The sequence below is a fragment of the Rhinolophus sinicus genome, linkage group LG11 (assembly GCF_036562045.2).
Source record: "Rhinolophus sinicus isolate RSC01 linkage group LG11, ASM3656204v1, whole genome shotgun sequence".
In the NCBI taxonomy this organism is placed as follows: Eukaryota; Metazoa; Chordata; class Mammalia; order Chiroptera; family Rhinolophidae; genus Rhinolophus; species Rhinolophus sinicus.
The window spans coordinates 2,499,670-2,526,820 of record NC_133760.1 but is presented as its reverse complement, the minus strand read 5'-3'; the positions used below and the strand labels follow the sequence as shown (position 1 = coordinate 2,526,820).

The 27,151-nt window shown below is 39.2% G+C and overlaps 2 protein-coding genes across 7 annotated transcripts in view; both read right to left on the bottom strand.

Annotated features, from left to right (window-relative positions):
• ZNF470 (zinc finger protein 470) overlaps positions 1 to 5,998 on the bottom strand; it is a 37,528-nt gene extending 31,530 nt beyond the window's left edge. The window contains exons 1-2 of the mRNA XM_074315367.1: positions 5,886 to 5,998; positions 4,421 to 4,508 (exon numbers count right to left, since the gene is read on the bottom strand). Coding sequence (XP_074171468.1) covers positions 4,421 to 4,480 — 60 coding nt within the window. The 5' untranslated portion in view covers positions 4,481 to 4,508; positions 5,886 to 5,998. The remainder of the gene's footprint in view (positions 1 to 4,420; positions 4,509 to 5,885) is intronic.
• ZFP28 (ZFP28 zinc finger protein) overlaps positions 5,886 to 27,151 on the bottom strand; it is a 32,387-nt gene continuing 11,121 nt past the window's right edge. The window contains exons 7-9 of one of the 6 annotated variants that reach the window (XM_074315363.1): positions 26,787 to 26,882; positions 6,879 to 7,264; positions 5,886 to 5,999 (exon numbers count right to left, since the gene is read on the bottom strand). In XM_074315363.1, the coding sequence (XP_074171464.1) occupies positions 7,209 to 7,264; positions 26,787 to 26,882 (152 nt within the window). In that variant the 3' untranslated portion in view covers positions 5,886 to 5,999; positions 6,879 to 7,208. Of the gene's footprint in view, positions 6,000 to 6,878; positions 7,265 to 18,879; positions 23,276 to 23,687; positions 25,594 to 26,749; positions 26,883 to 27,151 lie in introns of those variants that run through there. The other 5 variants (XM_074315361.1, XM_074315364.1, XM_074315362.1 and 2 more) reach the window with 5 other exon arrangements.

Genomic DNA, 27,151 nt, shown 5'->3' with positions numbered 1-27,151 from the left:
AAAAATAGGAAGTTGGGCAAAAGAATAAAGAGAAAATTCACAAAAGAGATGAAAAGGTAACCCTGAATCATAGGAATATTATGTATGGCAAGTCATTCAATTAGTTGTTTATCGAGATGGGTTTAGATATTCTATATTTTTTGCATTTTGATAGTATTGTTAGAATAAGCTTGCCAAATTCAAAAATGGCTAAAAACAATGACAATACCAGCAGGATGGGATCATGATTAAGATTTGTCAACTGTCTGCTTATAGATCAACTAGGGGCGTGTGTTAAAGGGTACATGGGATAAAGGGTACATGGGAAAGGGTACATGGGAAATCTCTATGCCTTCCTCTCAATTTTGCTGTCAAACTAAAACTGCTCTAAAAAATAAAATTGGTGAACACACAATGTGATATATAGATGATGTATTACAGAATTGTACACTTGAAACCTATGTAACTTTACTAACCATTGTCACCCCAATAAACTTTAATTAAAAAAAGGTGTGCCTAGAAAAATGAGAGAAAAATGTCTAACAACATTCTTTTCTTTTGAAATAAAAATATATTTGGATTAGGAGAGAACACCTTTGGATAGTTGGTTTTTGATGATCTGCTAAAAACTATTCGGAGAGATCATATGAGCTAAGCACATGTCAAGCAACCTGTGTTTTGTTACATGGGCTGAATTTCCTAACCAACCAGCAAGTGGTATATCAGGCATCCATTCTGAGGTTGCTGGCAGATTTTCCATTTCTTATTTTGTGATTTCACTTATATCAACATCGAAGGAAGAGTTTCAAATAAGTACTAGAGAAAAAGGTCAGATTACTCTAAAGAATTCAGACTCTGGTGCCGACCAGCTGGGTGATCTTGGCCAAGTTAATTAACTCCCTCGTGCCTCAGTTTACCCACCTGAAAATGGGAATGATTTTAGTACCCACCTTGTAGCAGCATTGTGAGAATTAAATGAATTAACAGGCACAGTACCCACCTAAGTGCTCAAGAATTGTTACCTATGATAATGATGAAGGAGGGATGGAAAAGAAGAGAAAAAGGGGGAGGCTGAGATGGGTGAAACATTTCATTGGGTTAATACTTCAATATGTTTCACTTATATTTTATCTAATTCCAGTATACTATAGTAGTTAAGAACATGGTCTCTGAAGCCAGACCACCTATGCTCAAATCCTGTTCTGTTCAGGAAACCTAAGTTATAAGTTTTGTTTTCAACTGTTGAAGATATTTTAAATAACTCAAAAGAACAGTCTCTTGTATTTACATATACACAGTTACCATTTCTGCTGCACTTCTTCCTTCATTCCTGATGTTTCAAGTTCCCTTCTGGTATAATTTCTATGTGAAAAAATTCCTTTAGCAATTCTTTCAGAAATCTGTCAATGAAAATTCTTAGTTTTCCTTCATATGAGCAACTATTTCACCTTCATTTTTGAAAGCTATTTTTACTGGACATAGAATTCTAAGTTGACAGTTCTTTTCTTTGAGTGCTTTAAAAAAGTATTTCTACTTCCTTCTGATTTTTATGGTTTCTGATGAGAAATCCAGTTATTCAAATCCTGTTGCTCTTTATGTTAAGCATTATTTTTCTCTGGCTGCTTTGGAGAATTTCTTTTTCCTTGTCTTTAGTTTTCAGCAGTCTGATTACAAAGTTTTCAGGAGGGGATTTCTTTGAGTTTATCACACTGGAGTTTGCAGAGCTTCATGCATCCACAAGTTTATGTCTCACTAAAGTTGGAAATTTTTTAGCCATTATTTTTTCAAATATTTTTTCTACACTCCACTTTTTCCTCTTTTTTGGGACTCAATGTTATGAATGTTAAACATCTTGGTATTGTCCCACAGGGCCCTGAGGCTCTATTTAATATTTTTTCTGTTATTCAGATTAGTTTCTATCTGTCTTCAAGTTCACTATTTCCTTTGTCATGTCCACTGACATGACAATAAGCTCCCATCCAGTAAGCTTATTTTGGCTGTTATAGTTATCATTTCTTGATCTTTTCTATTTCTTGACTGAGATTATCTTTCCATTTGTTTCAAGAGTGTTCACCCTTACTTGTTGGAGCATTTTTCTAATAGTTGCTTCAAAGTCATTATCAGATAATGCCAATATCTGTGTCTCATCAATGTTAGTGTTTGGTGATTGTCTTTTCCCTTGTGAATTGAAATTTCCCTAGTTTTTCATTAGCTAAGTAAGTTTGGATTGTATCCTTGACATTTTGGATGTTATAAGACTCTATGTCTTATTTAAATTCTATGGAGAATGTTGATGTGTTCAGGGTACACATTCTAAATAGCCTTCTGTGAGCTGTGTTTCAAAAGCAGTTGCATTTTCAAAGACTTTGCAATGATATTAACCTGTGCTACTGTGTACCACTCATGAACAGTGGTCTAATCCTTAGTTTTAGGGTCAGATACATGCATGAGCAGCTCAGAGTAAGCCTCGGAGTTCATAAACAACTTCATGTGGTTGATTTCCAAAACTCCACCCTCTCTGTGATCTCTCCAGTATTTTCCATTTCCCATGAGCTCCCCTTTTTAGTCTTCTGGCCAGGTAACTGGGAGCTTATTTATTCCATTCCACTGTGTACTTGCCATGACTGTACCCAGCCCCTGGGGCCAAGCAGGGTGAGGACAGAAGCAGAAAAAAAGCAGTGAGGGTTTCTCCCACCCTCTGGGGAACACAGGTTCTCCAACCACAGAGAAAACTTCTCCTCCCTCCGAGTTTTAGACTCCTGAAGACCCCCACTGCCACTGTCAGGGCACAAAAAACAGAGAAAAATCTTTTTAAAGGGACACCCCCACTGCCACTCTCTGAGCATTAGATCCCTTATCCAGCTCCTGAGCCTGAAATTAGAATGTTTCTCTTGTAGTTCTTTCTATCCATGCCAATACCACTTCTATGTTTTATGCTTGCTGAATCCATGCTATGAGCTATTGGGAGGGGAAAATGCGAACACACCATATGTTTGGCGGCATTCCACATTTTGGGCTTCTTCGCCAATCTGCCTGCTACTATTCACCTTTTAGAGGCCTCTAACTGCTTCTCCAGGGATGTTGTGGTTTTACAGAAGCTTCATTGGGGAAGACAGAGTGGAGTGTGCTCAGCCCATCTTACCCAGAACCAGGACTCTCCCAAATTCAGTGTAAATTATTATTGTTTTTAAAATTAATACTTCATTGGAAATAAAAAGCGTCCTGGTATTCAGTGCTGCTTGTACATTAAACATCATATTGCATTCTTCAACCTGTACGTGTGTGTGTGTTTAACTACATGGGCACATAGGCAAACAGTAGCTACACAGGCAGATAGTGGCATATATAGTTGATGCTTATGTGATCCCTATTATGTGCCAGGTACTCTAAACACTTAAAATAGATTAACATAATTCCTCACAAAAATCCTATAAATTAGTATTATTCTCATTTTATGGCTGAGGAAACTGAGATTAAGATGCTTTATCTAGCATACAGTAGTATAGAATTTGTACCCAGGCAATCTGGTTCAAGAGTCCATGTTACTAACCTTTATGCCATATTCTGCCACTCTTTCCTCTGACAACAATAATGCTTTTGTAGCAAATGTTTAAATGCTCAAAGGAACACATTCTACTGGTAGACCATGTTTTATGGCATTATATCTTGCTAAGAAAAGGTGTTTGGTTTTGATATAAACTGCTCATTGTGTTTTTGATATAAAATAAAAACAATTTTACTATTTAAAATTATTTTTGATTCCCTGCACTTCCTTCAAGATGCAACTCAGAAATCACTTCCTCTGTGATTCAATTGCTCCCACCACCCACCCCCCTCCAACAGTGAGTATGACTGTGCAGCCTACATCCTGTACAAGGATCTCTCGCCAAGGAGGCAAAAAGGAGCTCAAATAAAGATTTCCTCTTGCCACACTGTGGCCTGTCACAGAGCTTCAGTCAACAGGAAGAGGCACCTTTTCCTAATTCACCCAAAGGCGCTCATATGAGCTATTAATGGCCCTCCCCCACCACTCCACAGGAAGCCTACTCTCCACATGCAGCACTGATCACAGACTGCAAGCTTTCTGAGAGCCAGGAGGGGGACTTAGGGACCAGGCAAATCATGGCTCTCAAATTTACTATAAGGACTGCATTTCTGCATAGTTTGATGATTATGAAAAGACTGAGCAGAGGGAAAGGCTTGTGTGGATCATTTCTTGCATGAAGAGTAAACACCAAACAGGAAGAAGCACAAGCTCTGATAGATCACTGAGCCGTTTGAGTCTCTCCCTGTGACCCCACCACTTATCAGAAAGGGAAGAAATAGGACTCAGGTCACAGGGTAGAACTCGTAAGCAGACAGTTCTCAGAAGGAAACAAACATTACCAAACCTTGAAAAGCAAAATGTATTGTGAGGAGGAGAGAGGGACTACTAACTCACCAGGGACATAGCTTTGAAGAGTTCGATCCCCATCACCTCCTCCTCTTCCTGGCCCCTCATTTGAAGGCTTTACCCTGAGAGGGCAGAGCTGGGGGAGGAGAAAGGAGTAGTGACATGAGCATCACGACCTGGGAACTCTTTCTTCCCTTCAGCTCCCTGTTCACTCCCCCACTCCCACCTACCCAACCACCCCTCACAGTCCAGGCACTTGCTGTAAGACCCACAATTTATAGCTGGGGTTCTGCTCTGTTCTGGGTGTTCAGGCTGAGCACACCCCTCTCCATCAAAGCCACCACTCATTAACTAGAGATGAACCAGGTATGCTACAGATATCATTACTACTCTGACTTAACCTTCACAATCTTCAGTGAAAATAGGAACTACTATTAACATTTCATACATGAAAGCTCTGGGAAGTGAAGCCTTTGTATAAGTCATACTGCTTGCAAATAACGGAGCCCAGTCACCGCCCTAGGTCTGCCTGACTCCAGTACCCAAGTTATTTGCTCAAGCAGACACCAGAATATAACAGGAAATATGTCCCCTAACTCGCCAGGATTCATACAGATTCAATAAGATTCGGAAAAAGCCATCTTCCCTAAAGAGAGTCCACGTGACTTGCAGATAACTGAACCAAAAAACCATTAGGAGACCCAGTTTCTCATTTTGCTTTGTGACAAACGACAGTTCTGAAGAAGTCCCTTGCCCCCCAAGCCAAGTTTCTTCTATTTGGAAGAGGATACAAGTATTTGACTTAATTCTGGTTTCTTTCCTATAAACTCCACTGCTTTCTGAAAGTATTATTATAATGATCATGATAATGATAAGAATGAACACTTAGTATGTGGCAGGGACTACACCAACTACTTTATAGGTATGAGTTCATTTAATCCTTGTAACAACCCTATGAGGTATATGTTACTCCATTTTACATAAGAGAAATTAGGTCAGAAAATTAAAAAAAAAAAACTTGCTCAGTGGAGGTTTTGTGATATGTACTCTTGAAGTTATTTAACGCTTTCAGAGTTGGTTTCTTCAACAGTAAAAAGTGGGTACGAATACCTATCTGAAGCCTTTGCTGAGGGGATTACATGACAGCCAGTAGAGAGGGACTCTGCAGTCAGCCTGTCCCGGATCTGAATCCTGACTCCTCTACTTCCTGGCAATTACTCCTCCTCTCTATGCCTCAGGGTCCTCATCTTTGAAAAGGAGGTAAGATAGTTTCCATTTCATAACGTTGTGAGGCTTCATGTTGATATGCCCCAAAGGTCTTAGAACTGCTTCTGGCCCACAATAAGCAGGCAGGAAACATTAGCTATTGCTATGGCATGCAGTGAAACAAGCCAGGAACACTATGTACTACAGCACTGCTTCCCATCCCTTACCCACTGCGCGCGGGGGAGGGGGTTAGGGCGTAAAGAGAGAGAACTGTGAGGGAGGTACCGGAACGTTTTGGTTTACTTACTAGAAGGTAGGTGACTAAGCCATAAAAGCTGGGATCTCTCAGCACTGCCAGATGAAGCTGTGAATCTCGCCTTCCTCCCAAGTCCCATTCCACAGTGATATGCAGGACACGACTCTGACACGTAAAACCATAAACACCGAGGTCCTTCTTGAAGAGCAGCAGAGCACCCAGGGGTGATGTTCTAATGGGTAAGGGAATGCTCTCTCCCCTGGGTTCTTGGAGATACCCACGAAGACTGGGAAGGGCAGTGTCTCATAAGATCCCTCCCTGAATTCAGCTCTATACTCTAGCCCAAGGTGACCTTCCAATCCTTTGGACTCCTGGGTCCGCCAGTCTCTGAGGCCAGGGACATCCTCCTCAAACACTTGGGCCCCGAGGCACAGCACCCCCAAATCTTAATTTCCACTCTTGCAGCCGCACACCTGCCACCTGTCACTCTTACCTCCGTACTCAGTCCCATGGATGTTTGGACATGTGCGGAGTTCTGCTCCCTCCAGGTGGGGCAGCAAGACGTGTTGGCCGCCCCGCCCCAATCGGGCACTTGTCCAAGACTCTAGACTTTGGCCCACGCTAACTTCTTGGTGGTTGGGTCTGTGTGTGGGTTGGTGCGGGGTGATATCCTCCGGGAGGGTTCCAGCTCTCAGCCCCCTAAACCCCTCATTCATTTCAATGCACACCGTCTCTCACATGCTCCTGGGATGGGCACAGACGCACCGAAACGCGCGCAAGTCTTAGGGGCCGCGCCCTCCCTACCAGTCACACCCTACACTTGCACACGCTCCCCATCACACACGCACCCGCCTCCTCCACGCAGCCACGTCCTCTTATACACACATATACCACGCACCCTCGTACCCTTGGTCACAGTCGCCAAGTCACGCGCACACGTTCACGTTCTGCCCCGCATTTTCCCAGGCTGCCCAGCCAAGCCCCACGCCCCTCGCGGCTTCCTCCTCAGAACCCGCCCCACTCGCCCGCACTTCAAAGCCTCACCGGAAGTGGGCGTGTCCTGCCGCAACGGCCTCTGTGAAATGTAGTTCCTACAGGGGCAGCAATGGCGTCCTGAAATCAGGCGGTGAGACTGCCAGGCACAGCTCCTTTCCCCGACGGGTGATCACTGTCCTCTGTCCCTTATAGGTGCCACCTGGTCGGGAACACAGCAGCCTAGAAGCCTCTCAGGCCTGGCTCTGGGTCCCAGAAATACAGACCACCTCCAAGCCAGCCCACCCCGGGGGCTTCTGAGAGCCCTCGCCAGGTTCCCAGTGCGCAGACGCAGCTGTCCGGCTTGACAATCGGAGCAAGCTCGGCAAACTGGAAGCGGGCTCAGGGGACTACTCCGCTGGGGTCCAGGAGGCCATCAGTGCCCTGGGGCATTGTGCCTGCAGGTAAAAGGCAATGGGCAGGGCTTAGTGAGGCGGAGATTTTAGGATTGGAGTGATTTAGAATTCGCCTGTTTTGTGCCTGTGTGGTTTGTGACTTTCTAAATCTGTGTGTGTGGGGTAACTGCCTTATTTTATACCTACTACTTCTCCCTCTTTAATACTATCTACTCCCCTAACCCATTTTATCGCTCCTTGATGGAACCAGGGTCCCAGAAAGACACAGTTTCTTAATCCTGACTAGGGTTGTATACCCATTCAGTGAAAAAGTGTTTGGCATATACAGTCATGCGTAGCTTTACGACAGGGATACATTCTCAGAAATGTGTTGTTAGGCAATTTCGTCGTTGTCGGAACATGATGGTGCACTTACACAAATCTAGACGGTCTAGCCTTCCCCACACCTGGGCTGTATGGTACAGCCTATTGCTCCTGGGCTAAAAGCCTGTACAGTGTGTTACAGTACTGAATATGTAGGCAACTATAACACAATGGTAAGTATCTGTGTATCTAAATATATCCAAACATAGAAAAGGTACAGTAAAAGTATGGTATAAAAAATAAAAAATGACAGACTTGTATAAAGCACTTACCATTGATCTTGCAAGACTGGAAGTTGCTCTGGGTGAGTCATGAGTGGTGAGTGAATGTGAGAGTCTAGGACATGACTGTACATTACTGTAGGCTTTATAAACACTGTACACTTAGACTACACTAAATTTATTTTAAAAATTTATCTTTCTTCAATGATAAATTAACCTTAGCTTACTGTAACATTTTTACAACTTTTCCACTTTTGTAATACACTTATCTTAAAACAAACACATTGTACAACTGTACAAAAATGTTTTCTTTATATATTGTATAAATCAGTTTTCTATTAGATTTTTTTTTTTTTTTACTTTTTAAACTTTTTTGTTAAAAACTAAGACACAAACACACACATTAGCCTAGGCCTACACAGGGTCAGGTTGATCAGCATCACTGACTTCCACCTCCACATCTTGTCCCACTGGAAGGTCTTCGGGGGCAATAACGTGTGGAGCTGTTGTCTGTGGTAACAATGCTTTCTTCTGGAACGCCTCCTGAAGGACTTGCCTGAGGCTCTTCTTGAGGTGTCCCTCTTTTCTGCAATATGCCCACGGTGGTTTGCTTGATTTATTTCATCATAGATTTGCTTGTAAGCAGATAATGCACCATGAACATCCCTCTCTATTAATGAAAACCTTTCAGTGTTGGGGGTCCATGTTTTCAAACTTTTTAAGGAGCTTGCTGAGGTCTGCAAAAGCTTCTGCTAAACCCTTCACTGTGAATTTTCTTGGGGGTTCTTCTTTTGTTCTTGCCTCCTCTTCAGCCATGCATTCCTGTCCAGTTCCAACAACTCATTAGTCAATCCCTCAGGAACCATCTCTAGGAGCTCCCCAATGTCACCTTCTTCCACATCCAGGTTAAAGTCCTGCGTTTGCCATCTCAACCACAGCCTGGTTGATTTTTGCAACCTCCTCACCCTTGGCAAATCCTTTGAAGTCATGGACAAACCTCTTGAGTGTCTTTTTCCAGATGCTGTTCATACCCTCCTTGGTGACATCACCCCAAGCCCAAGCAAGGTTCTTGCTGCAATCATAAATACTTCCAGAACTGCATCAGTGTCTTCCTCAATTGCAGCAATAGCCTGGGCAAAGGTCCTCCTCAGGTAGTGGGCCTTCAAAGCTGCTATAACTCCTTGATCCATTGGTTGAATCAAAGAGGTGGTGTTTGGAGGGAAAAACATCACTTTGATATTGGGATGAAGGTCACATATAAAAGGAGTGTGTCCGGGAGCATTATCAACAATAAGCAAAATCTTGAAAGGTATGTTATTCTCCAAACAGTACTTTTCCATTTCGTGGGCATAGCAATTCAAGAGGGCATCTAGGAAGATGAGTTGTGTCATCCATAACTTCCTATTGCTCCTGTAGCACACTGGCAATGTACACTTACTGACATATTTGAAGGCCCTGGGGTTCTCACTGTGCCAGATCACAAAGGGTTTCAATTTGTAGCCTGCAACATTGCCCCCAAGTAAGACTGTTACCCTGTCCCTAAAAACCTTGAAACCTGGCATTGACTTGGCCTCCTTATGGATACAAGTCCTTTCAGGCATTTGTTTCCAGAATAGGGAGGTTTCATTTATATTGAATATTTGCTCTGGCAAGTAATTTTCCTCCACAATCAGCTTATCTAGAGTTTCCAAGAATTGTTCAGCTGCTTTCACATCAGCAGACTCACGACTTACTTTCAAGTTATGTAATGAATAACGATTCTTGAATCGTTTAAACCACCCAGAGCTAGCAGTAAATTCAACATTGTAGTTGGGTACAACCTTTTCTTTCAACATTGCAAACAAACTTTTTGCTTTGGCCGTGATCAGCATGGTGCTGAGAGGGATACGCTTCTGTGCCTGGTCTTCAATCCAGGTTATTAGAAGTTTCTCCATGTCTGATATAGGCCCTTCTCGAATTTTTGTTAGTCTCATTGTCTTCAATGAAGCAGGTCCTTTAACAGCTTCCGTCACTTTGTTCTTGTTCTTCAAGATTGTTGCTATGATGGAGTGGGACATACCTGACGGGCGAGCTAATTACCATCACTGATTTTCTACCTCATAGTCCTTACTCACATTTAATTTCATTTTTAGGTAAATTGCTCGACATGGCCTCTTACTGGCAACATTGGCAGACTTTGTATACTTAGAGGCTATGATGAACAAAACACACCAGATTAAATCAAGCACAAGAGAAAATGATGCAATCAAGAGATGCAATAAACACAAGATATATGAAACTGCCGGCATAACATGGCATACTGTTTTATAGCAAATGTTTTTTTTTATATATAAGTAGAAAGAGTACACTCTAAAATAACAAAATTATAGTAAATACATCAACTAGTAACAGTCATTTATTATCATTCTCAAGTATAATGTACTATATGTAATTATAGGTGCTATACTTTTAGACGACTGGCAGCACAGGTTTACACCAGCATCACTACTAACATATGAGTAACGCACTGTGCTATAATGTCACTAGGTGATAGGAATTTTACACCTCCATTATAATCTTATGGGACTGTTGTATATGGGGGTCCATCGCTGACTGAAATGTCATTACGTGGCACATGACTATACTAAGTGCTCAGTAAAAAAAAAAAATTACTTACTTTAGCATTAGCAGTCTCATTGTGACACAGCTACAGAAACTGGTCTACTATTTGTCACCTAAAAATTAAGTCACTCAGACATAACCAATCAAAGCCACAAAGTCACCTCTGGACTCTGCCTTCCCAGGACCCAATTTCTCAGACTTCATGTACTCCATAATCAAGCTAATTGTAGCTGTGAAGATGCTGTCTCACGGAATTGAAAATGAAATCTTAAGTGTTTGTTAACATTTTGTGGTTGGTTATTTGGGTCGGATAAAAACAATACTGGTACTTTCCGTTTTATAACATGTAAAGAGCTTAGAGACTTTCACTCGCATCTTCACAATAAGAAAAACATTCGACCAGCTGACAATCAAAAACTTTAAAAGAAATCCATCAGGGAATTGAGGTTACAAAGGAAATACCACCACAATGTTTGGAGAATCACGGGAATACAGAAAGTCATAGCAAATATCAGCTTACCTGAAGCAGAAGCTGCGAGAGCCATAAACTGATACAAATTCTTAATTGGTAATTTTGGTGAAGTGTTGGTGGCTTAGTGTAGACTAGCTCGTGAGTTAAAAATTCTTGAGGGCCCCCCCACATGCATGAATTTACCTCCAGGAACTCCGAGTTCTCACACTAAAGATCAGGGTGTGTGTAGGGGGGGGGACCTCCTCCTGTTTTTGGGCAGAGGGAGGGTTAAAGTAAACATTTTGAACTACACTCAGAGCACTGTCCATAACAAACTCCTGCATTCCAAGGAAAACTACATACTAGAGCCTTTTTGGACCTGGAGGAGGGCCAGTTGGGCAGCTCTAGTTTCTCTAGCCTTCCTATCTTAGTAAGGGCTAAGGACTTCTGAAGGTCACAGCCCAAGCCCACTGCAAACCAAGACTTAATAAGATTTCAGACTGCTTATTCTTCTGAATTCTTTACTACCACCACATCAGTATAACAGGGCTTCAGTATAACAACAGCAGATTACAACAAGCAGCAGGACACATTCTATTGAAGGAGGTCTCAGGGAGACCCAAAGATAACAGAGGAAGGAAAAAAGCAAGGGATCTAGAGGAAACCAAAGCCTCTGGCAGCTCCAGCTACAGTAAACATTAAACCTAGCTGGAGCCTAGCCAGATTAACATAAGACCTCACCTAAAAACCTAATTACGTTAGTTTCTATTACCTAGTATATCATGTCCAGCTTTCAACAAAAAAATTACAAGACACGCACAAGAAAAAACAGTCTGAAGAGACAAAGCGAGCATCAAAAAACAGGCCCAGCTACAGCACAGATTTTAGAGTTTTCATACTAGGAATTTAAAATAACTATAGTTGTTATGTTAAGGTCACTAATGGGAAAAGCAGACAACGTGCAAAAATGGAGGGGTAATGTAAGCAGAAAGATGGAAGTCCTTAAGAAAGAACCAAAAGAAAATGCTAGAAATTTAAAAGCGCTCTAACAGAAATAACGTCTTTGATGGGCTTATCAATAGATGACACAGGTGAACAAAGAATGAGTTTGAAGATACACGTCAACAGAAACTTCCCAAATTATGCAGAGAAAAACAAACACACACACACACAAAAGCCTCAGAATATGCGAGAATTGTGGGACAATTAAAAGTGTTAACCGGGGCTGGCCCGGTGGCTCAGGCGGTTAGAGCTCCATGCTCCTAACTCCGAAGGCTGCCAGTTCGATTCTCACATGGGCCAGTGGGCTCCCAACCACAAGGTTGCCAGTTGAATTCCTCGAGTCCCGCATGGGATGGTGAGAGGTGCCCCCTGCAACTAACAACGGCAATTGGACCTGGAGCTGAGCTGCGCCCTCCACAACTAAGACTAAAAGGACAACAACTTGAAGCTGAACGGCACCCTCCACAACTAAGATTGAAAGGACAACAACTTGACTTGGAAAAAAAAAAAAAAGTCCTAGAAGTACACACTGTTCCCCAATAAAGTCCTGTTCCCCTTCCCCAATAAAATCTTTTTTTTTTTTAAAGCGTTAACTTATGCACAACTGGAATATCAGAAAAAGAGAGAAAGCAAAAGAAATATTTGAAGTATTAATGGCTGAAAATTTTCCAAGGTTAATGACAGACACCAAACCAAAGATCCAGGAAGTAGAGAATACCAAACAGGACAAATATAAATATACAAATATAAACCTAGGTATATTATCTTCAGGATGGAGAAAATCAAACACAAAGAAAATCTTGAAGAAGTCTGGGGGTATAGATGGAGGGGAGAGAGAGGGAACCTAAGAGAGAAAAAAAATAAACCAAACCCAGAATATAAAATTCTCAATTAAAATCAGAGATGGCATAGAGGGAGAAACAAAATATTACGTAAATTGACTGGCAATCTGGCAATCTTGCTCTTACAGGTTCTAGCTGGTTTTTATAGGTAAGTGTTCATACGATCTACCAATAATGACAATTATATTTACTCTCTTCCTATCATTATATCTTAATTCCTTTTCTTTCCAGAGGGTAGTGGACCTCCAGCACTATGTCAAATAGTAACAACACTGGATTATTCTTAGTATCAAAGTGAAAGCGTGGAGAACCACTGTACTTAATGCACATTGTATTATTAAGTATAATGTTTTCTTGTAGTTTACCTGGTGCTTTTCTACATTAAGGTAATCATGATTTTTCTCTTTTATTCTATTAATGTGGTGATGGACTGATAGATTTACTGTTAAGTCGTCCCTACCTTTTCTGAAAAAGCACTATATGTTAATTTTTAAGAAACTGGTGAACATATAGTTAGCTAATACTTTATTTAAAAATTTAGCATTTATGTTCATAAGTGAAATGGACCTTTTCATTATCTTATATTGTTCTTGTCTTATTTTGGAATCAAGATTATAGATTCTTATAAAATGAACTGGGCAACTTTTACTTTTTGGGGGGGGGGTGTTATAACCTCTATAAGATAGAAATAAACCATTTCTTGGTAGTTTCGTAGAGCTCGCCTTTAAAGCATTCTGAATGGTATTCTTCTAGGATAAGAGGTCTCTGACATTTTGCCTCATTTATTCTCTATATTCCTTGTGCAATTACACATTTTCAATGAATTTATCCCCTACATTTAGATATATAGTTGGTTAATTCTGTTGTGTCCAAAGTTGTTGCCTTTTCTTTTCTGCATTTTTGTTTATCTCTTGTTGTTCAGTTAGTTAAAAAAAAATTTCCCCTCTTGTAGTCTCTTATCAGAAAATTTGATATATTATGAACCTTTCCAAAGATAGAACTTCAGGTACTGTTAATCTTCTATGACCTGCATTTCATTCATTTTCTCTCTTCTTGTCTCTGTGTATGTCCAATTGCTCTTTACTTGAATACACACCTTGTTCTTAACCTGTTTTCTAATTTCATGATAAACGTAGTTAAAACTTCATTTTCCCACAATTTCAGCCATGTAGTGTTTAAGTCTAATTCTCACCCTTTTTATCCATTTTTTAAAAAAAGATTTTATTGGGGAAGGGGAACAGGACTTTATTGGGGAACAGTGTATACTTCCGGGACTTTTCCAAGTCAAGTTGTTGTCCTTTCAATCTTAGTTGTGGAGGGTGCAGCTCAGCTCCAGGTCCAGTTGCCGTTGTTAGTTGCAGGGGATGCAGCCCACCATCCCTTGCGGGAGTTGAACCGGCAACCTTGTGGTTGAGAGCCTGCACTCCAACCAACTGAACCATCTGGCACTGGCCCATGTGGGAATCGAACCGGCAACCTTCAGCTTTAGGAGCATGGAGCTCCAACCGCCTGAGCCCCTTTAGCATTTCTTGTCATGTAGATTTGCTAGCAACAAATTCATAGCTTTTGTTTATCTAAAAAGGTCTATTTCACCTTCATTTTTGAAGGACTTTTTCTCTGGATATGGAATTCTAAGTTGAAAGGTTTTCTGTTTTCTCCCAGCACTTAAAAAAGTGTCATCCCACTGTCCTGTTTTTGATTATGAAAAGCCAGCCATCATTCATATCATTGTTCCTACCTGTAATGCATCATTTTGTTTGGATACTTTCCAGGTGATTTTTTTTAATCTTTGGGTTTCAGCATATCATAATGATGTGCCCAGGTGAGGTTTCCTTTGTATTTATCCTGCTTGGGGTTTTATGACACTCTTGAATGTGGAAATATGTATCTTTCACCATTTTGGGAAATTTCTGGACATTATTCAAACAGGTTTTCTATTTCATCCCTTTTCCTCCCTTTTTGTAATTCTAATTACATTTGCTAGACCTTTTGATATTCTCATACGTCACTGAAACACTATCCATTCTCTTTTAAGACTTTCTTCTCTGTATTTTAACATATCTATATTCACCTTCATTGACTCTTCTTCTACCTCCAATTTGTTGTTAAACCTATCCAGTTAATTTTTACTTCCAAATATTGTATTTCTAATTTTTACAACTCCCATTTCCAAATTGTTTTTATTCTTTGGCTGAAATTCCCATCTGCTCATTCATTAATTCCATTTTCCTTTATATCCTTCAGAATAATTATAATAGCTGCTTTAAGTTTCTTGTTTGCTAACATCAATATCTGGGTTATCTCAGGACTTGTCCAAGTTGCTTTTTCTCTTGAATGTAGCTTATGTTTTCTTGTTTTTCATATATCTAATAACTTTTATTGCATTATATATGTTGTGAATACATTGTAGAGAGACTGTTAACATTCCTGTGAAGAATACTGACTTTTGTTTTAGTAGGCTATTCTTTTGGTTGAACTCAATCTCCAAAGTGTCTCTCCTGAGACAGGTAGAAGTTGAAGCCTTTACTGTTCTTTCAGTCTTAGCTGGAAAGCTTGGAGTTTGTCCAATACTTGCATATATACAGGATTAGTCAGAAATTTTGGACTTTAAGTGCTGGCGTAGGCTTAAAGAAAAGTGAGAAAAACCTTATCAGAAATTGGAGGAAAGGGACTCTTGTTAAGTAGTGGCAGAAAGTTTAGCACCCTATTATTTGTAGTTAGTGTTGCAAATAGAACTGGGTGATCTAGCTAAGGAAACTTTCACCATTTCTTTTTTAATTGCTTACAGAAACAGGCAAAAGGAGAAATAAAAATTGAGGGAAAGACTTAACGAGTAAGAACTTGATGGTTTTGAAAATCCGTAGCCTCCACTGATGGCAGATGATACTAAAATCAATAAAAGCCTTCTAGACAAAGACAAAATCCAGGGTACTGCTAAGAAACTGGTCTAGAGAGAAAACTAAGGGTATAACTGTAAAATATTTTGTTAGAACCTTAGAAAAATCAAAGCTCCTGTCTCAGAGTATGATTTAATCAGAAAAAGGCTTTGGTACGAGATTAAAGAGGACACTCACAGATACTTTGATTTACATGACAAGACGTCTAAGAAGCTTACCTTCATGAGATTCATGGCTGTGGCTTTTATCTAATGAGATTCACACAAAGTCCACAAAATTTTCAAGAGAATTAGCTCAGTGGAAAACTGCCAACTTGGAGTGACAGGGACAGAGACTACAAAATGAAGAGACCAATGGATCCCCAAAATTCGAATGCCAGTCAGCAAGATTAGAAAACTACTGGAGTGCAAACACACAGCAGAACCAAGCGTTCAGAGGGTGGAGAATTATTTCCGGGCCTTGGGACCTAATCAAGGAATTTTAAAATATTTTTCTGGCCAGATTTCAGAATTGCTGTGCACCAGTGACTTCACTCTGCTTGCTGTGGGGGTTGGGGTAGATAATTTCTTCTCTATTTCCAAAGTTCTACAAATCAAGAGGAACTGTATTTAAGAAACTACAGCTTATGAGTCTCATCAGCGTCCAGACCTGATTTAATTGATAATATTCTTGACTTTGAGCTAATGCTATGAGACGAGACTTTGGGAGGACCTATGGGTAAGTGTATGTTGCACGTGGAAGGGACACGAATCATTAAGGAACACAGGGCAGACTGTAATAGGCAGTCATTAAGATGGTTTCCCCAATGATTCCTGCTTGCTCTAACTCATCCCTTTCATAATCCTCTCCACTTAGAAGTGAGCTGGGTCTACTGATCCATTTCTAATGAACCAAAGATCAGGGGATGTCACTTGTAATATTAGGTTACAAAAAGACTCTGACTTCCATCTTGGGTACCCTCTCTTGCCTGCTCACTTTCAAGAAAGCCAGCTGCCATGAGGTGAGCTGCCCACGTGGAAAGGAATTAACATGTCCAGCCAAGTCAGTGAGGGCCTGAGATGAGTCAGTTTAAATGAGTTTGGAAGACGATTCTCCAACAAAGACTTCAGGTGACTACAGCCTAGTGAGAAACCCTGGGAACCAGAGGCACACAGCTAAGCCATGCCTGGATTCCTTACAAAAAGAAACTGTGAGATAATAAATGCATGTTTGTTTTAAACCACTAAGCTTTAGGGTAACTTGTTATACAATAGCTAGCTAACACACCATCACAGCTCTTACTCCAAGATCAGGGAGTTAAAATAGGTATTCTATCAGTAGTCAAAGATACCACATTGACTAGAATTGCAATAGCTACTATTAAGGTTAAAACCTAAGTGTTATTACCTTCATATATATGTTTATTTTTCACTCATATAACACTCCGTTGTTGGTGTTCCTGGGTGACTGATGGCTTTTTTCCAAGTAGTGGTTTAGGACCCAGAGTTCTTCCATCTTGCAGCTTTGCCATTCCATACAATTAAGAGTCTTCTTTTCCCCACTGGAGAGTATAACCTCTTTTCATAACTGAGCCTTGAGTGATATGTCACCCCTATTCAAACCACACTGAAGAAAATGAACCTAATAGCCACAACTAGAAGCAGTAGTGGTTGAGTAATGTAGGCTGTCTGGACAGTCACGTTCCAGGATCATTTCCAGACAACAGAAAGGAAAGCACAAATGTTTGGTGGTCATCTAGCTATATTATACATAGAATTAACAAATACATACTCAGGACCTTGGAAAATAACCACAGTGTGGGTTTGTGGTCGCTGGACCTGCTATATGCTACACTATGTAAGAATTTCCCCATAAGCTCTCACTCCACATAAAGTCAAGTCTTTTAGGAATTCCAGTGGAACTGTTCACAGTGATTTTAATTACAATCATTCAAGAGTACTCAGTCCCCTTTCTATGGACTCAAGTCAATGTGGGACTTGGATACCATGCCATGGCGTGTTGTCAATTAAAACAAAACCCAGGTGTAGTTTCAACCATGAGGATCAATCACTAAGTACAGTGGAAATATTATCAGAACATTCTTGGAGTTCTGAGGTTTATTATGGCCATTTCAGTTTCTCATGGTTAACTATTGCCCCATAATTCAGCTACTACACATCCCATAGTTCAATACCTTTCCAAATGCAACCGCTCTCATAATTCCCAGTACCTAGAGGATAAGACATTTTAAGATGCTGGTGTGTTTTTCATGTAAAAAAAAAAAGTGGAAAGGCTACTGGACCCTGACAGGGGACCTTGCAAAAGATGAGTCAGGGGCATGGACTTAACTCATCCAATCTGCCATCATGAACTTTTGTCCTTCTATATTGCGCATAGTAATTCCTAACTCTCAAAACACATTTGCAAAAGCATTCTCTAGATTTTTGATGGTATAATTAGTAAAGGATATTACATATTTCTGGATGAGATTAATCTCTTCCCTATCTTTTTGCCTTTCAAACTATAGGTCATATTGAATTCAGATTTTCATTACTAAGTAATATCGGTGGGACTATAAGAGCTGACTCAAAATTTAAGAGTCACAAGAGGTATGGAAAAAATTAGTAGGGAGGTTTCTTAAGGTCTGAGAGTTAAAAGTTTTCTGAGATGCTCAAATCCTTCGTGACAGCCTCATCCCAGTAATGTGGATTCAAATCTTCCCCAAGACTTCAATTTCATTTAAGAGAAGTAGTAATGCTGGAAACTCAGTGAAGCTTCATACCTCAGCAACTAACTGGATCTACTGTTGCATCTGGCTTCCAGGAATGGCAACCCCATGATCAGAAGCAGTAACATGATTCCCAACACACTAATAAAAATGCCCTGGTTTCAATTTCTTGCTTAAGGTCAGAATTTCAAGTGGACTTTTACTTGTAATTATCTAGTTTCATTACAAAGAAGCATCACATATACTTTTGGAACTAGCATTCCTCATCACCTCTAGTTTTTGGTAAGAGGACTTAGCCCCTAATGCAAAAGAGGCTTACCCTGGTACACGATGAACACTCTCTTCTGGTACAAGCCAGGATGACAAGTTTCTCTGTCTTTTGATCTATCTCATTCAAAAATCAATCCTTAACACTCTGCTTCTCTACAGTCCGACAATCACTCTAGTGTGAATTCCTATATGGGCTAGCTTTCTTTGGTTGACAGATGATGACTCTTACTTAAAATTAGAAGTTAAATATTGGAATAATACCAGGTGCCTTGCAGATTTAAAGAACGGAACAAAACTAGGATGTGAGAAAGCAGAAATTATTTTAATGGATCAGAGTGATAGGTAGAGAGACAGAAATGTTTAGGCTGCTGCCAACGTATGACTCAATTCCAACTACTTCCAGTCCAGGAGTGACATTCCACATACTTAACAGCTGGTACAATGAGGACCCCAACCAATCAAAATGAATACTGACTGAAAGAAAACACCCATTAGGGCCATATATAAAGCCGAATATCAGCCCTGCTCCTGTCCCTGTACAGCCAAAAAACTTTGCAAAGAATAAAAAATCTGATTGACTTAATTGGAGCTACGTGTAACTGGCAGTACACCATAACAATATCGAGTGAAGAAAGTGAAAGTGCCATTAAAGAACTAGGAAAGTATGTGTGTTCAAGATGAACAGATTTCTACAAACTGAAAAATATATATATATGTATATATATGCACATATACATGCAAAGATATATAAATATATTCAATATTAATTTTGACTGACTACAAGATTATTTTACAGATAGGTTCTGCAAATCACGTATTTCATTTATTATACTGTGGATGGACAACTCTCCACAGAAGCATATGTATAGAGCTTAACTTCTTTCTACTGATTGGACAACACAGTATTGAACAATCACAATTTAATTAATCTGCTTGGCAGGAAACTGAATTCTACTTATCATAATTAAAACAACTCTGCAATAATTATTATTTACGTCTACCTATTTATTCCAACAGGATAAGATTCCTAGATCTAGAACTACTGCTTCAAAAGAAATGCACGTTGATAATGTTGATAGGTCATGCCATATTGCCTTTCAAAACGGTACAAGACAAATTTACACTGCTAATGATGAACAAGTATCTTTTGTCCCACACTGATACCAGTGATGGGTGTTATCCCAATTTTAGATTTTAATCCATGTAGGAGCCAAGAAAACTTGTTTTAATTTGTAATTTTCTGGTTAGCAAGGTCAAGAATGTCACAAAATTTTCTTCATTCATTTGAATTCAACTGTGACAGGCCCATTGTTATGCACTGAGTTTTTCCCCACTGCTTTCTATGTGGAATAGAACTTTGTTCCTAAATGACTATTTTTTCATATGTTATATATTTTTTCTGTCAATTGTCTTTTACATCTTTTTAGTGCTTTTTACCATGCCAAAGTTTTAAATCTTTATATAGGTCAAATTATTCTCTTCCTTATCTCTTCTAGGACTCCCAATCCAACTTAGTAAATCCAACTGTAGTATACACAGTTATATTAAATTTCTCTGGAAGGTGTAAATGTGTTTTTTTGGAGAGTAGACAACCAACTGTTAAAACATCATTCCCCCAAAATAAAAAGCCAGTGTTTTTATTTACCAAAATCTCAACTACAAAGAAACCTATTTCAAAAATGTCCCTCTATGCTTGCCAAATTATCCTTCATGCTGTTTAAAACTGTCAAAGTAAACATACCCTACTCGGAGTCTGTTGTGAAAGACAATTTACAAACATTTTAGTAGTATTTCACCTAGAAAAATATCTTATTTCTCCTTTTACTGACATATTTTTTATTGTTTAAAATGGTTTGATAATTTCCTTTCACCTCTAGTTATAAAGCACTTGACAGTTTTTCTCGTTGATATTGAGAGTTGTATTACCCTCGTAGAAATAATCGGAATCTTTGTATATGCTTCTGTGCACTAGAGCAGGGGTGGGCAAACTTTTTCTGTAAAAGGATAGTAAACATTCAAGGTTGTGCAGGCTACATTGTCTGTTGCAGCTACTCAACTCTGATCTTGTGGAGTGAAAGCAGCCACAGGCAATATGTAAAACAAATGTGTGGCTGTGTTCTAACAAAACTATTAACGGCCACTGAAATTTAAATTTCATGTAATATTCATGTTGTCATAAAATATTCTCTTCACTTATTCAACCATTTAAACATTTTTTAAAAATTGAGATCATGGGCTATACAAAAACAGTCTGTGAGACCGGCCATGAGTCAGTTTGCTGACCCCTACTCTCACTTGATGAGTATACCTCCAGTTAATGGTTCCTTGGAAATTTAACAGAATTCATTCATAAGTCCAGGTGACTTTTGATAGATCAAATCTTGTCAAGTTTTCTAATTCTTGAGTAACATGTCTATAGTTTTAAGTTTATGCATATAAATCTTGCATTTTCCTTTGTTTCAGTTCTTTTATTCCAGGTGGCCTACTCATTCATGTTCTCTACACAATTTCTAAGACTGTTGTCAGAGGTACAGTTGAATTTTCTCACCAACAAGGTCACATCACCTTATATTATGCAGATAAGGTGGAAAGCCACAACACTAACTGAACATGATGGAATCAAGTTTCAAACCAACACAAGCACAGCTTCATTGACTACCTTGAAATTCCTGTCCCTGATCTAAATCCTGGTTTCTCCTGGTCTCGCTCTAGATACCATTTTTATTCAGAGCTAACTATGGTAATGCTTCAATGTCCCCAAAAAGCTAAAGTTACTCAACACTTAGTGTGGGCAAGGCATTGTTTTAAGAGCATCGGAGGCAGTAACCAGTTTAAGGATGTCAATGCAAGTTTTTACATGACTGAATTACATTTACACTTAAAAAAAGTCCTACTGACTGCCACGTGAAGAACTTGTAAATGACAAAAACAAAAGAACAGAGAGAGACCAGTTTTTAAACTATTGTAGTAGTCTAACTGAAATAATAATGAGACTATGGTGATGGGAGTGAGGATGGATTCCAGAGAAATTTGGGAAACAGATCCACAGGACTTGATGTGGAAGGTAAAGAGGGACGTGTTGATGACTCTCCAGTATGAATCCGCTGATGAGCAAAGTGTGTACTCTGCCTGAAGACTCTCCTGCTTTTCTTGTAGTTATAGGAGCGCTCTCCAGTATGCACTCTTTTATGTTGATTAAGGTGTCCAATTTGTATGAAGGTTTTCCTACACTCCTTGCATTCATATGGTTTCTTTCCAGAATGAATTCTCTGATGAACACTAAGGGATTGACGATGGCTGAAAGCTTTGCCACATGCACTACACTCATAAGGTTTCTCCCCAGTGTGACTCCTGCGATGACAAATAAGGGATGACTTTGTCTTGAATGCCTTCCCACATTCAATACATTCATAAGGCCTTTGGCCCGTGTGAAGCCTCTGATGTTGAGTACAGGAGGAGTTATCACCAAAGGCCTTTCCACATTCAATACATTTATAGGGCTTCTCTCCAGTATGAACTCTCTGATGTTGAATTAGATGTGTGGTCTGGCTGAAGGCTTTCCCACATTCTTTACACTCATAAGGTTTCTCTCCAGTATGAGTTTTCTGATGCTGTGCAAGGTGAGCCTTTTGGGTAAAGGCTTTACTACAAACCTTACATTCATAAGGTTTCTCTCCAGTATGAATTCTCTGATGAGTGGCCAGCTGTGAACTGATGCTGAAGGATTTGCCACATTCCCCACATTCAAAGGGTTTCTCTCCAGTATGAATTCTCAAATGACTAGCAAGGTGTATATTCTGCCTAAAAGCTTTCCCACATTCTTTGCACTTAAAAGGTTTCTCTCCAGAATGTACTCTTTGATGTTGAGTTAGTGATGCGTGATGGCTGAAGGCTTTCCTACAAACATCACATTCATATGGTTTCTCTCCAGTATGAATCCTTTGATGGACAGTCAGGGATGAGCCGTACCTAAAGGATTTGTCACATACATCACATTTGTAGGGTTTCTCTCCAGTATGGATTCTCCTATGTTGATTAAGTCCTATGTGATCACTGAAGGCTTTCCCACAGTCAATGCAATCAAAGGGTTTCTCCCCAGTGTGATAATATCTCCAGTGACGAATAAGGGATGTGTTCTGTATGAAGGCTTTCCCACACTCAATACATTCATAGGGCTTCTTGCCAGTGTGACATCTCTGATGTCGAGCAAAGGATGAGCCATCGCTGAAGGCCTTTCCACAATCATTACATTTATAGGGCTTCTCCCCAGTATGAATTCTCTGGTGAACAGTAAGGGAGGAGCTCTGAGTAAAAGTTTTCTTACATTCATTACATTTGAAAAGTTTTTTTCCTGCATAGAGTCCTGTATGTTTTATAACCAGTGAATTTTTGGGGAAACTTTTCTTAACTGAATCACGACTATGAACTCTCTCTTCTGAAACGTCCAAAGGGAACCATCTTCCAGATTTGTTATACATACGCTCTCTTTCATTAGAGAAGGTTTTGTTATTAATGATTGTCTCTTGCCTGAATTGTGTCTCCTGACCTACCAGCTTCCTTTCAAACATACCCTCAGAATCCCAATTTTCTCTGAAAGTGGAACACTCCAAATTAGTGTTTAAAGTTCTGTCTGTTACCACTTCAGCAAATAAATCCTGCTTTGGAAATAATTCCTGGGTCTCATGTACAGATTGTTGGCCTGAAACATATCAAGAAAACAAATATGTCTTTTATCATATACTAGAAAAAAAGGAATCTGCTACAAGGAAAATTGTGAATGAATTCACTAAATGGCAAATTAAACCACATAAATTATACATTTCTAAAAGCTATTGCATTTAAACATGCAGCCTACGATGTCTGTAAAAAGACCCCAGACTGAATTCACACATGAACCTTAGGAGACAGGAGTAGAAAAAAATACATATGTGGAATCAGTTACACATCAGAAGAGTAAGGAGTTCGAAAAACGTTCTACACTCACACCACCTAAAAATACAGGCTATGACATCCATTGACTTAACTTCACTCTGTCCACCCTGCTTTGGATGCCAGAGTTGTCATCACGTCACAAAAGTTGTTACAACAAATATGCCAAAGCACAAAAAAGACACTGTAGTCTACAGTATTTATTAGAATTGTCTAAAAGCCCAGTCATTCCCCTACAACCAGAAAATGGTGTTTCTGTAAACCATATTTTATTTGAGAAATTTCAACAAAAGTTACATTGCCAATTGATAGCCAAAGCTCAGTAGTCACATAAAATCAATTTTACGTTTACCTGCTTGCTTCCACAAGCCTGACAAAATCGTTACTTTTCTGGCCATTTATTAAGGATAGGGCCTTGCAATTTAACTTGTCATTTTGAAACGAATGTTGTTATAATAATGGCAATTACTAATATTATGTTTAATATGTTCACATACACTACTAAACAAGAACATACCTTATCTCAAACTTTAAGCTTATTAGGAGGAGTGAATATGCCTGGATCCTTTTGCTAAATCACTTTGCATATACCAAAAATCATGCATGTATAGTTATATCTCAATAAACATACATAGATAAAATTGGAATTGGGGAAATGATGCAGGGAGACAAATGTCTGGAAAATGATGATCTTAAATAAAGGAAAAGGAGGAACTCTTCTTTTTTAAAATGACAACACTGAAAGCTTTCCTTCTTAGATCAGTAACAAGACGAGGATGCCTGCTTTCACAAATTCTATTCTACACTGTTCTAGAAATACTAGCCAGAGAAATTAGAAATATAAATAAAAGGCATCCAATTTAGAAAGGAAGAAGTAAAACTATATTTGAAGGTGACATGATCCCACATATAGAAAACCCTAAAGACTCCACAAGTAAAGTATTAGCGCTAATAAGTTAGTTCATCAAAATGACGAGATACAAGATCAACACAGAAAACTCAGTTGTATTTATATACAGTGGGAATGAAAAATCTAAACAGGAAATTATGAAAACAATTCCATGAAAAATAGCATTAAAAGAAATTATTGAGGAATAATTGTACCCAAGGATGTGCAAGATTTTATGCTGAAAACTACCAAACATTGCTGAATGAAATTAAGAAAAGCTAAATAAATGGAAAGACATCCTATGTTCATGGATAGGAAGACTTATCAGTGTGTTCACGGATAGGAAGACAGCAAGAAAGAAATAACAGAAACAAAACCAAACAAATTTGTTATGTGGTACAAATGGGAATAATACATCTATTAATAAAAAGAAAAAAGTATGAGTGAAACAAAAAGTCAACAAAAATAAATGCTTCACCCAATTTAAACTACTATATAGCGAGAAACACTGTGCAAACTTACAGGCCATATGAAACTGGGAAAAAATGTGTCACATTCACGAAACAGGATTTATATTCATACTACATAAAGGCAACAAAATTGGGTGATGAATATAAGGAAACCATTAACAGAATATGAACTCTAACTGGATTTAAATGCATACATCCTCAATATTATAAGTATCTGGGAAATTAAAATTAAACAAAACTCAAAAATAAAACAAAAGCTTGGCAAAAAATAAAACAAATGATATTGGTAAAGATGTCTAGAAAACAGGTTTCTTATATATTATTCACCAAGGATATAGCACTATATCCATAAAACTTTAAAAATATGTATATTTTGATCATGCAAAGAGGTATATACAAACAGGACCACTGTTTATTATAGGTAAAAACTGGAAAAGACCTAAATGTTTAAATGTCCTCAATACTAGTAAATTAGTTAGTTAAGTAAATTATGATATATCCATATATTGTAATACTAGACAGTCATTTACAAAATAAAATAGAACTATATGTATTAAGTTTCTAAGGACACAAATAAAGGGAGAAATTGTAAAAGAAATAATGTATCAGACTACATAAAAATTTTCGAGTTTTTACATATGACAATTTGAAAAGGTCTAATTAAAACAAAAACTCTTATTACCATATGTGAAAAACAGTTTGAGACAATACATCAGTCAGTCACTGGGACTATTAAGAAAACATTTAAGACATGGACAGAGAAATGGGTATAAATGAGAAATATTTTACAAAAGGATAAAGAGAATAACCATACTTAGGAAAAGTATTCAACCAAGTTCAATTTAATAAAAAATATAACTAGGCTGTAATCTTTCGCCAAATAATAAGCAAACATCTTCATCAAAATACCTAATGCTATGAGGATGAAATTAAACCCATACATTTAGTCATCGCTGGAGTTGCTGAAAGCAAAGAAAACTTTCAGAGCCTAACAGATGTTCGTATTCAGGGATACGGCAATCCCCAAAATGCATAGTTTTCACTTACATAAAGATATTTATTCTAAATGTATTTTTCATACCAATAAATGTGAACTAACCTAACTGAATATGTACAACATGGAATGCATGCAATAAACATCTGCATGCATGACTGACTGTACACTATAATTCCTACTATGTTAAAAATGTGTTTGTCGTGACTTGAAAGGGGTCTAAAATTGTCTTGTTAACATACTGTGCTTATGGAGTCATCTACTCTTCTTCCAGACAGGTGACAGCATTACAGTTTCCACAAACCATTATTTTTAAAAGAAATTTCTTCTTCTTCCCTTGTATATCAAAGGAGGAAGAGACCCTCTACTTCTTGTGATCCAACCTCTGCCCACTCTGCCCAACTGTAACCAGGACACTACTGGGAACCCTGCCCTTTGCCTCAGTAATGCCCCACTGGAAACTACCTCACACACACATCTTCCCCTGTTAAGAGGATTACTGGACAGTTTATAACATGTGCGCAAATTCCTCTACTCTGCCAAGCAGAGCAGCGCCCTAATGACTTTCAATTTATGGTTCTTACAGGAATGGGCGCACAGTGAAGCGAATGGGCTGTTTGATCACAGAAGGGGAAACCTTTGGAAGACAGCAAAGGGTTGCACCGGGTCAGGAAAGGTCACTTAAGGAAACAAGTGGCTGATAAACATCGAGTGCAGAAACAGGGGCAGCAGTACCCAGAGTAACTAATGCCAGAGACAAAGGAGCCCAGGAGCAGGGAAGAGGAATTCTGAAAGCCCTGATCTCAATTTTGCCTCCAGACTTAGAGGACTTGGCAAAGTTTTCTCCTGGACATTAGCAAGGACTTGGTCTCGGGAAAAGCTATGCCCTGACCTGCGGTCATTTCCACACCAGGCCTCCCACGCTCACCTGTAAACAGGACTCCCATCAGCTCTCTCTTCACCAGCCAGGGCTCCTTCCCTTGTTCCAGTAAAGAAACCAAACCTGGCTCAGACACACAGCATCCTACGTGTGGGAAAGACATGGGGTTCTGTCATGCTCCCGGTACTCTGAACCAAGAACCAGTTCCTTGGCTTTCAGAGAAGAGTGTTATTACAGGAAAGAGCGGAAAGAAAAGTGAGGAGAATCCGAAAGACAGAAAAGGAAATGCTTCAAGCCTAATGAAGATACCAACTTCCAACTCTACAAATGGCAAGCTCTTATCTTAGGATGCAGGAGCAAAACTTCAGCCCAATATTCGAGAAGAACCCTAGACAGACAGAAACACACACACA